General features: G+C 35.7%; 1 protein-coding gene across 2 annotated transcripts in view; it reads left to right on the top strand.

Annotated features, from left to right (window-relative positions):
• Window positions 1-13,146, top strand: part of LOC123566567 (translocon-associated protein subunit beta-like) — a 59,934-nt gene extending 46,788 nt beyond the window's left edge. For both annotated transcript variants that reach the window (XM_045360796.2, XM_045360795.2), the window contains exons 5-6: window positions 9,124-9,201; window positions 9,593-13,146. In XM_045360796.2, the coding sequence (XP_045216731.2) occupies window positions 9,124-9,201; window positions 9,593-9,703 (189 nt within the window). In that variant the 3' untranslated portion in view covers window positions 9,704-13,146. The remainder of the gene's footprint in view (window positions 1-9,123; window positions 9,202-9,592) is intronic.
• Window positions 13,147-14,607: the final 1,461 nt, after the last annotated feature.

Here is a 14,607-nt window from a genome sequence, read left to right on the forward strand (position 1 = left end):
TGTAAAACCATAAAATTAGCAACTTCATGATAAAACTCTTTGGCTTTGAAACCAGTAACGGAATCAAGACTAGCCTGTACATTCTGTGTAATCTGATCAGGGTCCATGTTGTTTGTTTGTGCACATTAACTGTAACAGCCATAGGTCATAGGTCTATAAAGTTAAAATGAACAGGATTGCTCCTGACCAGAGTATGGGCTTTTTTAATCCATACTGGCCACAAAGTCATTATGCTGGTGTCCCATGTCATGACTTTAGTTTTAAACTGTTTACCAGAAAGATGAAATTGTTGTTATGAATGCAAGGAGGTGTTGACAGTTGTATGCTAATTTAATGGACTAATTCATTTTCGAAGAAACTTTTATGTCAAATCTTGAAGACCATTTGTCCAGATTTAATCTTTTTAAATTAAAAGTTAAAACTGTAGGAAAAGTTATTTCCCATTGCCTCATATTAGAAACTGAAGTGCTGGATTGTTTATGTGTAGCATCCTGTTTTGATTTACATAATTTGACTTACATTAATAGTGTTTTAAATTCAAAGTGAAAACTGCAGTTACTGGTAGTTTTGTGAGTATAGCTTGTTAGAAACCTGAATGGCTAGAATGTTTGTATGTAGAACATTGATAATGTTTAGAAAGTTATATATTTGTAATGCTTAAAGGCATATTTGTAACCTTCTGCTTTAATATACAGTATGATTATAAAGATTGTAGTGTCTTTGTGGCATTGTAAAGGAGAATGTTAAAAATCAGGTTCAGTTCATTTACATTAAAACATGATAACTGATTAAAGCTGTAATCACATTGTTAATTTGAATAATCTATGTTATAGGCAATAAAAGACATTGGAATTAGTATATTTTCAAACTATAATAAATAAATATAATTTCATAATTATGTATATAGAATAGATGTAAAATAAACAAGTTTATTGGTGGAGAAGGTATGGCTAGAAGGGGAGGATGGAGGCCATAATATTACTACATTTATATTCATAATTGTTGCTATGCCGAACAAAGTATCAGGGAAACTGACTATCCTGTCAGGGAAAATTCAGGGAATTGTCAGGGAAATTTACTTCAGATTTTTGGTGACCACCCTGAAAAACTAGGTCAGTAGGGCAAATAATAAAAAAACCTTGTGACCTCTAGAGGCCATACTTTTCATGGGATCTGTATGAAAGTGGGTTGAATGTTCATCTTGATGATATCTAGGTCAAGTTTGAAACTGGGTCAACTGCAGTCAAAAAACTAGGTCAGTAGGTCTAAAATTATTAAAATCTTTTGACCTCTCTAGAGGCCATATTTTTCGATGGATCTTCATGAAAATTGATCTGAATGTTCACCTTGATGATATCTAGGTCAGTTTCGAAACTGGGTCACCTGCCGTCAAAAACTAGGCCAGTAGGTATAAAAATAGAAAAACCTTGTGACCTCTCTAGAAATTAGTGATAATGTTCACCTTGATGATATCTAGATAAAGTTCAAAACAGGGTCATGTACCTTCAAAAACTAGGTCAATAGGTCAAATAATAGAAAAACCTTGTGACCTCTCTAGAGACCATATTTTTCAATGGATTTTCATGAAAATTGGTCAGAATTTTTATCTTGATAATATCTAGGTCAAGTTCAAAACTGGGTCACATGAGCTCAAAAACTAGGTCACTATGTCAAATAATAGAAAAAAGGACGTCATACTCAAAACTGGGTCTTGTAGGAAGAGGTGAGCGATTCAGGACCATCATGGTCCTCTTGTTTTTTACACTTTCTTTTTTTATGCCCCCCTTCAAAGAAGGAGAGGTATATTGTTCTGCAGATGTCGGTCTGTCAGTATGTAGACCAATCCATTTCTGGATGATAACTCAAGAACGCTTGAGCTTAGGATCATATAAGTTGATAGGATGGTTGATCATAACCAGCAGATGACCCCTATTGATTTTGAGATCAGTAAGTCAAAGGTCAAGGTCACATTGACCCAGAACAGTTAAACAGTTTCCGGATGATAACTCAAGAACACTTGGGTCTAGGATCATGAAAGTTGATAGGGTGGTTGGTCATGACCTGCAGACAACCCCTATTGATTTTGAGGTCAGTAGGTCAAACGTCAAGGTCACAGTGACCCAGAACAGTTTCCAGAATGTGTCCGGATGATAACTTGAGAATGCTTAGGCTAAGGATCACGAAACTTAATAGGGAGGTTTATTACAAACAGCAGATGACCCCTATTGATTTTTAGGTCAGAGGTCAAGGTCATTTTAACCAAGAACAGTAGAACTTTTATGCACAGTAACCAAATAATTTCTGTTCCTTGTGCAATTACTGAATGCATCAAGGGGAGCATTTCATGTTCTACGAGCTCTTGTTTGTTCATATCTCTGTAATTACTTGATGGATTTGCTTTAAACTTAAAATAGTTATTCCTCATCATCACCCACATCATCTGGCACAAAAGCCATAACTCTCACACCAATATTTCTTGAATTATCCCCCATTTTAGCTCACCTGTCACATAGTGGCAAGGTGAGCTTTTGTGATCACCCGTCGTCTGTCCGTGCGTGCGTCAACAATTTCTTGTCTGCCCAATAGAGGTTTCTTTTATGATTTTATTTTAACCAAACTTGCACACAACTTGTATCACCATAAGATCTCGGTTCCTTTCTTGAACTGGCCAGATCCCGTTATGGGTTCCAGAGTTATGGCCCCTAAAAGGGCCAAAATTAGCTATTTTGACCTTGTCTGCACAATAGCAGCTTTATTTGTTATTTGATTTTTACCAAACTTGCACACTTGTATCACCATAAGATCTTGGTTCCTTTTTTGAACTGGCCAGATTCCTTTATGGGTTCCAGAGTTATGGCCCCGGAAAGGGCCAGAATTAGTTATTTTGACCTTGCATGCACAATAGCAGCTTCATTTATGATTTTATTGTAACCAAACTTGCACAAAACTTGTATCACCATAAGATCTTGGTTCCTTTCTTGAACTGGCCAGACTCCGTTTTATGGGTTCCAGAGTGATGGCCCCTGAAAGGGCCAGAATTAGCTATTTTGACCTTGTCTGCACAATGGCAGTTTCATTTATGTTTGAATTTAATCAAACTTGCACAAAACTTGTGTCACCATAAGATCTCGGTTCCTTTCTTGAACTGGCCAGATCCCATTATGATGGCCAGAGTTATGGCCCCTGAAAGGGTCAGAATTAGCTATTTTGACCGTGTCTGCACAATAGCAGCTTCATTTATGATTTGAATTTAACCAAACTTGCACACAACTTGTATCACCACTAGATCTTGATTCCTTTCTTGAACTGACCAGATTCCATCATGTGTTCCAGAGTTATGACCCCTTAAAGGTCCAAAATTTGCTGTTTTGGCTTTTGCAGCCATATAGAGACTTCATGTATGGTTTGATTTGATACAAACTTGCAAAATATCTTCAACTACAATAAATCTTGGATTCCATGACGAATCTGTCAGATCCAATTGTAGGTTCCAGAGTTATTTTATATCTGATTACCTCCCCTGATTGTAATCAAAATGGATTTATACCAGTAAGTACATATAGGACTTATTTGAAATTTCATTATTGTCATTAGTTGGACTGAGACAATCAGGGTAGATAACTATGGACTGATTTATGTCAAATTACCTCCCTTTATTATGCCCCCTTTCGGAGAAGGAGGTGTATATTGTTTTGCAGATGTCGGTCGGTCGGAATGTAGACCAATCCGTTTCCAGATGATAACTCAAGAACGCTTGGGCCTAGGATCATGAAAGTTGATAGGGAGGTTGGTCATCACCAGCAGATGACCCCTATTGATTTTGAGGTCTGTATGTCAAAGGTCAAGGTCACAGTGACCCTGAATAGTAAAACGATTTCCGGATGATAACTCAAGAACACTCTGGCCTAGGATCATGAAAGTTGATAGGGAGGTTGGCAATGACCAGCAGATGACCCCTATTGATTTTGAGGTCAGTATGTTAAAGGTCAAGGTCACAGTGACCCTGAACAGTAAAATGGGTTCCCGATGATAACTCAAGAACGCTTAGGCCTAGGGTCATGAAAGTTGATAGGGAAGTTGTTCATGACCAGCAGATGACCCCTATTGATTTTGAGGTCAGTATGTCAAAGGTCAAGGTCACAATGACCAGGAACAGTAAAATGGTTTCCAGGCAATAACTCCAGAACGCTTGGGTCTAGTGTCAAGAAAATTGATAGTTAGGTTGGCCATGACCAGCAGATGACCCCTATTGATTTTGAGGTCATTAGGTCAAAGGTCAAGGTCACATTGGCTAGGAAAAGTTAAACGGTTTCTGATCTTCTTGTCCAAAACCATAGGACCTTGGGCTTTGATATTTGGTATGTAGCAAAATCTAGTGGTCCTCTACTAAGATTGTTCAGATTATTTCCCTGGGATCAAATATGGCCCCACCCCGGGGGTCACATGGTTTATATAGACTTATATAGGAAAAAACTTGGAAAAACCTCTTGTCCAAAACCACAGGGGCTAGGGCTTTGATATTTTGTATATGACATCCTTGTGGTCCTCTACTAAGATTATTCAAATTATTCCCCAAGGGTCAAATATGGCTCCGCCCTGGGGGTCACATGGTTTACATAGACTTATATAGGGAAAAACTTTGAAAATCTTCTTGTCCAAACCACAAAGACTATGGCTTTGATATTTTGTAATGTAGCATTATTTAGCGGTTCTCTACCAAGTTTGTTCAAATTATCCCTCTAGGGTCAAATATGGCCCCGCCCCAGGGGTCATATGGTTCATACAGACTTATATAGGGAAAAACTTAGAATCTTCATGTCCATAACTTACTTACATCATTCAGATTTGGACCACATGTATAGTTTTGAATGGCAAGATGAACCTTGACATGAGTTGACCTTGATCTTGACCTAGTGACCTACTTTCACATTTCTTAAGCTACAGCCTTCAGATTTGGACCACATGCATAGGTTTGTGTACCGAAAAAGACTTTGACCTTGTTATTGACCTAGTGACCTCCTTTCACATTTCGGAAAGTACAGGCTTCAAATTTGGACCACTTGCACAGTTCTGTGTTCCGAAATAAAATTTGACCTCGATTTTGACCTAGTGACCTACTTCCACTTTTCTCAAGCTACAGCCTTCAAATTTGACCTAGTGACCTTCTTTCTCATTTCTCAAGCCACACTTTTCAAATTTGGACCACATACACATTGTTTTGTACCAAAATGAAATTTGACCTTGATTTTGACCTTGAGCTAGTCTTGAAATTTGGAACATTCAAAAATGGCCCGGTGGATGGTGCCAAGATCACTCTGTAATCTCTTGTTTGGTTAATAGGTTAAAGGTCAAGGTCAGATTAAACCAGAATGATAGAACTTTTGTTTACAGTGAGCATATAATTTCTGTTCCTTGTGCAATTACTGAATGCATCAAGGGGGGCATTTCGTGTTCGACGAGCTCTTGTTTTAATTAAAATGGGTATATCTCCATAACTAATGAAGATACTGATCTGAAATTTCATGTTTGTCAACAGATGGACTTGGACAATTAGTGAAGATACATATTAACTGAATTAATGACAAACTACCTCCCTTTATTTTTTATTTTAATGAATGCACCTTAGCAGCTTCTAATGAGATTGGTTTGAAACGTTATTTGTCTTCCATGGTAAGAAATAGTCATATTAGATAACTCTTGATTGAACATTTATCGATATGAATACTTTACTAATATATTGTTGTATAGGCTTGTACTTTGTATCTTCTACATGGATATACCAATGCATGATTACCTCCCCTGATTTTAATAAAAATGGGTTTATCCTGGTAAATATTTATAGAACTTATTTGAAATTTCATTATTGTCTTTAGTTGGACTGAGGCATTCAGGGTAGATAGCTATGGACTGATTTTATGTCAAATTACCTCCATTTGTTTCAAATTAAAATGGGTGTATCTCAGTAACCAATGAAGATACTGATTTGAAATGTCATTTGTGCCATCAGATGCACTCGGACAATCAGGGTAGATAACTTTTGACTGAATTTTATGACAAATAACCTCCCTTTATTTTATGTAAACGAATATATACCAGCAGCATCTAATGAGATTGGTTTTAAATGTTATTTAAGTCTTCCAGGGTAAGGAATAGTCGTGTTAGTACAAAAATGGAGTATTTGAGCCTAGGACCCTCAAACTTGGTATGGAAATGGGCCCTGACTAGGTCAGAAGAGACTGTTGCAAGAAAGCGTTTATCCTGATAATATTTATTGTGTATGCCCATGTTCTCTATGTCAAAACTTAATCATATCATTTTGAGCAATGGTACTCAGGTTAGCGATACAGGGCCATCATGGCCCTCTTGTTACTTAGAATTTCAGGTAAAAGTTTTGATGCACTTTCACTCTGTCTCAGTTATTACTAAATGGATTTGATTCAAGCTGAAAGTAGTTGTTCCACATCATCTCCTACATCATATGACACAAGGTCCATAACTATGGTACCAATATTTAATGAATTATCCCCCACTTTTACTTAAAAATTCAGGTTAAAGTTTTGATGCACTTTTACACTATCTCAGTTATTACTCAATGCGTTTGATTCAAACTTAAAATAGTTATTCAACATCATCACTCACATCATATGATACAAGAGCCATAACTCTTGCACCAATATTTCATGAATTATCTCCCCTTTTCATTTAGAATTTCAGGATAAAGTTTTGATGCACTTGCACTCTATCTCAGTTATTACTAAATGGATTTGATTCAAACTTAAATAGCTGTTCCACCTTATCACCCACATCATATGACACAAGGTGCATAACTCTGGTGCCAATTTTTCATGAATTATTCCCTCTTTTACTTAGAACTTGAGGTTAATTTTGATGCATTTTCACTATATCTTAGATATTACTAAATGGATTTGATTCAGACTTGAAGTAGTTGTTTCACATCATCTCCCACATCATATGACACAAGGTGCATAACTCTTGCACAATTTTTTTTATGAATTATGCCTCCTTTTTGCTTAGAATTATACTTACTTAGTGTTTTGATACACTTTATCTTTGTCTCTTATTACTTAATATTTTTGACATGTACTCGAGCTATTTTGCAATATCTTCATCCACCATTGGAGTCATTAAACACTCCAGTGACAGCTCCAGCTTCCTCAGATGTGCCCAGTTTCACTATCCAGCAGCGAAATAGTCGAGCGCGCTGTCTCCTGTGACAGCTCTTGTTCTGATTCTGTTGATGTGTGATCGAATAATAAGCTTAAGAATCTCTGATACTTTTAAAACGTTCATGTTTGAGTCATCAATAAGTAACTGTTATTTTCACTTCACTGAATATTATATACTGGCCGAGTCTCTTGTGGTTCAGGTATCATTAATGATTTGATCCAGTTAATTAATGATAATTTTAATTGTATTATCTGAATAATAATGTCTACAATGATTTACATTGAACGACTGTGTAATAATGTATCATATTTGTACATACAAATAGGTATTATTTCATGATAAACATTTGTCAGCCATTTGCAGCGTCGAAAAGTCAGCGATCATTTGGCACGCTGACATCATTTCTGTATTTCATATACATGTATTGTCAACTGAAGAAGCTTATTAAAGCAAAACATGTTTTGACAAGACTGTGTTGGTTTGTGAATTTACATTATCGTTATTGTGTTTTGAAATTAACAAATAATTGCTCTTTTAATGAAAGGTTAATTGGAAGGGATGTAGAAATGGTATCCATCTGTAACTTTGTCCAGCAAAAGCACAGCTCCGAAACTGATAAAGGGGTTTTGTTTTAAAACTTCACACAATGACAGAAGACATTGAGAGGAAATGCAATAAACAAAAATATTAACTGCTTTCTTTTTGTATGCCCATTTGGAAAAACAGACTTTGTCACATCCTGTCTGCCCATCTGTCCCGATCATAACTTTATAACCATTCAAGTTCCTGAATTTAAACTTTGCATAAAGGTAAATGGTAATGTGACAGTGTGCTGAGCATATGAACCCATTCAGGTGAGTCAAAGGTCAAGGCCACAAATGGAGCTCAAAGGTCAGATTTGTCCCTCATCTTGTGTGTCTGGAGCTTAAGTTAAACCATTCCATGTATTCATTCTATTATCAAGGTCACAGATTGAGCTCGTATATCAAATCTGTCCTTCATCTTTTATGTCCAGAGCACATCTTAGAAAACTTATCAAGGTATTGACTTGAAACTTGAAATACAGTTTGGTGATAAGACAGTGTGTACAATGCCGCAGTCAAAATTACTAAAACTTCAGGTGTATTTTGCATTGTCTTGCAGAGCTTTTTCTAATTATCTTCCTTAAATTGGAGGCATGGTAATGTCTGTCCATTTAACTATCCTACTCGCCCCTGCGTGAGCGTTAGCATTAGCGTGAGCGTCAAACAAATGTTAAAGTTTGCATATCACCCCAATTATTTTCAAAGTCCATTGATATATTGCTTTGATATTTTGCATACTTTTTTACCATCATGACCCCAGTCTGTAAAAAGGAGGAGGCAACTCTATCAAGCATTTTGACTGAATTATGGCCCCTTGTCGACTTAGAATATGCTTATTGTAATGTTAAAGTTTTACTCATAGCTTATATTATACTATCAAACACTGAGAATAGTCGAGTGCACTGTCAACTGACAGCTCTTGTTGTCAGTAGCATAACTGTTAGAAGAATAAAAACTTCAGCACTGAGAAGAAATGCAGTGTCAAAGACCTAGGAGGCATCTAATGTTTGAACTGTCAGTCACACTTTCTTGTTTACTCAACTACAGTTTTTGTCCTGTTCAAATGAAACTTGGTTTAAATCATCAAAATGATGTTGGCATGCTTATTTTTCTGCACTTTTATGCCCAATCATTATTTAGTTATGCTCCGGTTTTAGACTTAACAATATTACAGTTACATGTGAACCTAGTATGCGCTACACAGCTAAAGTGAATATTTACATGAGATATTTGCCTCAGCATGGAGATGATTATGTCAGACATGTCTCTTGTTCATATACCTATTCATATCCTACCATAATTCTAATAAAAATAATTAGCATCTTTTTGAATGACAGAACATCTTTTCTAGGTTGGTTATACAAGTGCCCCAGGAGAAGGTGGTATTGTCAGCTTCAAAGACTTCAACAGAAGATTTTCCCCACATGTTGTATGTACCACTTAATTTAGTGTCCAAGTCTTTTCTCCTTGATATTTTGTGACAGTTTAATTTTTAACAGTAACTCACTTTAACTGTTTGAATAACTTTTAAAAGGGTAGACAATTTACAAAACTCATTATGAAAAAGTAGGAAATACATATATAAAGAACAACACATGAAACTATACTTTGAAGGCTGATATTACTTAAATCTTGAGTAACTGAGAGCAAATACTTGGAGGATGAATTTGAAAGTATTTAACTTTTCCTGACAAATACTCCTCATATATTTCTATTTTCTGACAAATACTCCTCATATATTTCTATTTTCTGACAAATACTCCTCATATATTTCATATATTTCTATTTTCTGACAAATACTCGTATATTTCTATTTTCAGCTTGACTGGATGGTGTTTGCTGTGATGACATTGCCTTCACTTGGTATTCCATTCCTCCTGTGGTTCTCCAGCAAATCAAAGTACGATTCTTCAAAACCCAAGAAGAGTTAACATACCAGACTTTTAGTCCTTTTATCTAAAATTTCCATGCTTTAATTCTGTACACATTTTTACATCTTTTCATTATGCGTCAAAATATTTTGTTTAAGTGAATAAAAAGAGTGGTGAATTCTTTCATATTGCATAGTTGAGTGTTCTGCTTTCCAAAGAGAACATGAGAAAGATTTTAAATACCAGCTTACATTTTTATTTTAAATCATGAGACTTTAAACATTTTTTTTGTGTACTGTAAATGTATATTTATGTCTCCACTGGGGGAGACATATTGTTTTTGCCCTGTCCGTCACACTTTATTTCTGATCAATAACTGGAGAACCATTTGACCTAGAACCTTCAAACTTCATAGGGTGGCAGGGCTTATGGATTAGGCAGCCCCCATTGTTTTTGGGGTCACTCCATAATAGGTCAAGGTCACAGGGGCCTGAACATGGAAAACCATTTCTGATCAATAACTTGAGAACCACTTGACCCAGAATGTTGAAACTTCATAGGATGATTGGTCATGCAGAGTAGATGACCCATATTGAATTTGGGGTCACTCTATTAAAGGTCCAGGTCACAGCGGACAGAACATGGAAATCCATTTCCGGTCAATAACTTGAAAACTAATAGACCTAGAACGTTCAAACTTCATAGGATGGTAGGACTTACAGAGTAGATGACCCCTATTGTTTTTTGGGTCACTCCACCAAAGGTCAAGGTCACAGGGAGCTGAACTTAGAAAACTTTCCAATCAATAACTGGAGAACCACTTGACCCAGAATGTTGAAACTTATTAGGATGATTGGACATGCAGAGTAGATGACCACTATTGATTTTGGGGTCATTCTATCAAAGGTCAAGGTCACAGGGACCTGAACATGGAAAACCGTTTCCAATTCATTACTAAGCTCAAAATGTTGAAACTTAGTGGGATGATTGGACATGCCAAGTAAATGGTCCATATTGCATCCAACCATCAGTGTCTCTTTAACTTTGGCTTCTGTCCCCTATTGACTTCTTGCCTTTACAACTATGCACTGGGGGAGACTTGCACTTCTCTACAAAAGCATCTTCTAGTTTGAAATAAGATTAAACCAAACACAGAATTTGAATACAATTAGGGAGTTATAATACTAAACTTCATCCAAAGGAGTTATTCTGACTCGGACTGTATTTATTCAGTTTTGTGTAGAGGGAATTTCAGTGAAGCGGTAAAAAAAAATCATTTTTAGGTGATTTATGGTACAAGGGAAACAACTCAAACTGTTTAGTTCCGGTTTTCTGTAATACTGTTTTCTCTATAAATATTACACCATGTTATTGACATGACACTTATACAGAACTCCTAATTGTAATGATAGGATTTTTAAAATTTGAAGATATTTGATTTCAATTGATTTGATTTTTTGTAAAGGACAACTTTGTTTCGATATTTTTCCATTGTAAATTTCAGTTATTCTGAGTGAAATATCTAAAAGTTGCAATTTTAAGTTCATTTAGCAATGTCCCATATGAGACTTTTAAAAGATTTTAGCAAACTGCAAAAATAATTATGTTCCGTTTTTTCTATTGGTTTTTACCTCACCTGAGCACAAAGAGTTGGAGGTGAGCTGTGATCACCCTGTGTCTGGTGCCAGTCATGGACAGTCACGGTTGTCTGTCATCAACATCTTGGTGGATAATATGTTAGAGGTCACAATGCCAAACATTAAAGAAACTTGATCAGAATGTTACCCTTAGTAAAACCTAGGAGGAGTTTGTTACTTGGATGTCTGGGGTAAAAAACTAGGTCGCTGTGTCAGTTAACAGGAAAACGCTGTTAACACTCCAGAGGCCATATTATCTACCTCATCTTCACAAAACATTGGTCAAATGTTTGTCTCTATGAAATCTAGATTAAGAGGTCAAGAACTAGGTCAAAAGGTCAAAACATAGATAAGCTTCCTTAACACTTTAGAGACCACATTTTCAAATTGATCTTCATAAAAAAATTGTCAAAATGTTTGTCTCTATGATATATAGGTCAGTTAAAACTAGGTTACCTGAGATCTTAAACAAGGTGACTGGGTCAAATTATAGATAACTTTGGCCATATTTTAAACTTTATTTATTGAAATCTGTGTCAAGTTAAAATCTGGATCATAGAAAGACATTGTTAACACCCAAAAGGTCTTATTTTCTACCTGATCTTAATTAAACTTGATTGAATGTTTGTTTAAAATCTAGGATAGATTTGTAACTGGGTCACTTTGGAAAAACTCATAGAGAAACATTGTTAACACTTCAGAAGCCACTTTTTCAACTTTATGACAGAATGTTTGTTTGTATGAAATCTAGTTTAAGGACAAAATTGTCACTAGGTTAAATCATTGAAAAACTTGGATAATGATCTATCTGATTTACGTTGGTCAAAATGTTTTTGTCAGTGTGAAATGCAAGCCAAATTGAATACTAGATTATCTTGGGTAAGAACTAGGTCAGATGAGGAATACAGGGTCTTCAGGGCCCTCTTGTGTTTTTTTTAAATCATTGTTGGGGATTATTCTATGAATGGTAAAAAATAAAATTTTTAAAATTTAGAATATTCTAACTTCCACCTGTTTAGACTTAGAGAATGATGTGTAACTTAATATCTGGACCATGCAAAATAAAAACAGAAATTCACAAAGAAACTTGGGACAGATTTGGTGGGCTTATTATTATTATCTGCAGTCTTGATTTTTTGTATTTCATCATTTCTGTAGTTTGATATTTGTTAAATTTGTTTTAGAAACAGCTTCCTTTCTTATATCATAGACTGTCAGAACATTATTGGTCTGTTATGAAAAGCCTGGGAAAACAGCTATGCTCTTTCACATTGTGTAGTTTACATTCATATCAGTTTGTTTAACATTTACTAAACATTTGCTTTGTCATTCTGTCATAATACAATTAAAAGGTAAATGTCAGAATGTTATTGTTTAAGTTGGAGCTACTGTTTTGTGAGAAATATTTCTACAATTACTTGAAAGCTGATATGAAAAGGGAAATAGTACATAAATTTAATTAATTGAATGATGCTAGTTTATACATTTAGGCTGTGGCATTTGAAAACCAAGCAATTTTTTTGTCAGATTTTAAGGGTTGGCTGTTAAGCATGTGGCTATTTTTTCAGATTTCCTAATACATACATAAGCTAGTTTTAACATGAGGTGTTTTCTTGTACACATTTTCATCATATGTAATAAGGGTTACAAAGGTTTACCATGCGGGGGCATGCTGTTTAAATGTTGTAAACTTTCCTCATACTGTATGAATGGATATATCAAAGAGTTTTATATGTCATTATGCAACTGCTGTTATACAATAGTTGTTTTTGTACTTTGTAAAATGTAAAATAAATATTGAATGTTTTTGTGGTAATAGATGTAAATCAATGGAGAAACTGACATATTAAAAACATAAAGACTGAAGCATTTGTTTAATTTTAAGCTCAACAGAACGTTTCAGAGTTAGCTATCAGTATAGGCAGATGACCCTTTGTTTATAATTTCTACTCTGAAACAACTGGTCAGATATAAGCCAGACTTGGACTGTGGTATTCTGGCGTTTGTTCAAACGAAGGTACTTTTCAGCATCTTAAAGGGGCTGCCAGAGCTAAAAATAGAAAAGCCTTTGCAAACCTTTTTCTAAAAATTGAAAATCTTTAAACAACTTCTCATAAGGGTTTGATGGATATTAATCAAACTTGATCTGTAGCATCATTATGAGGTCCTCTCCCGAGTTTTTTTTCATATGGGGACACTGCAACATTTAGGTGCTTCTAGAGTTAACAAGAGGGCCATAATGGCCCTATATCGCTCACCTGTTATCATTGCACTTAAGGACAAGGTAAAAAAAATCGTAATCCAGATCAATCAAAAGAATTATGAGAAAATATAGTTGAAATTTTCTTGCGCAAATGCAGAGCAATATACACACAAAACAGTCATATGACTTTTGACCCCTAAGTGTGACCTTGACCTTGAAGTGAGCCATCTGAAACATGCGCTTTGCATGTCGTTTCGATGAGGTGAACATTTGTGTCGAGTTTCTTTGAAATCCTTCAAGGGGTTCAAGAGTTGCAGAGCAGAAGGGAAATTGCTAACCAACAGACAGACAGACGGACACCGAGGCGATAACATAATAATCCCTTCGGGCGTATAAAAAGGAATCGAGATCTTATGGTGATACAAGTTGTGTGCAAGTTTGGTTAAAATAAAATCATAAATGAAGCTGCTATTGTGCAGACAATGTCAAAATAGCTAATTTAGTCCGTTCAGGGGCCATAACTCTGGAGCCCATTATGGGATCTGTCCGGTTCAAGTAAGGAACCAAGATCTTATGGTGACACAAGTTTTGTGCAAGTTTGATTAAATTCAAATAAATGAAGCTGCTATTGTGCAGACAAGGTCAAAATAGCTAATTCTAGCCTTATCAGGGGCCATAACTCAGGAACCTAATGGAATCTGGCCAGTTCAAGAAAGGAATCAAGACCTTGTGGTGATACAAGTTGTGTGCAAGTTTGGTTAAAATCAAATCATAAATGAAGCTGCTATTTTGCAGACAAGGTCAAAACAGCTAATTTTGGCCCTTTCAGGGGCCATAACTGGAGCCCATTATGGAATCTGGCCGGTTCAAGAAAAGAACCGAGATCTTATGGTTACTCAAGTTTTGTGCAAGTTTGATTAACTTCAAATCATAAATGAAGCTGCTATTGTGCAGACAAGATCAAAATAGCTAATTCCGGCCCTTTCAGGGGCCATAACTCTGGAACCCATAATGGAATCTGGCCAGTTCAAGAAAGGAACCGAGATCTTATGTTGATACTAGTTGTGTGCAAGTTTGGTTAAAATAAAGTCATAAATGAAACCACTATTATGCAGACAAGAAAT

The sequence above is a fragment of the Mercenaria mercenaria genome, chromosome 8 (genome assembly GCF_021730395.1).
Source record: "Mercenaria mercenaria strain notata chromosome 8, MADL_Memer_1, whole genome shotgun sequence".
Lineage (NCBI taxonomy): Eukaryota > Metazoa > Mollusca > Bivalvia > Venerida > Veneridae > Mercenaria > Mercenaria mercenaria.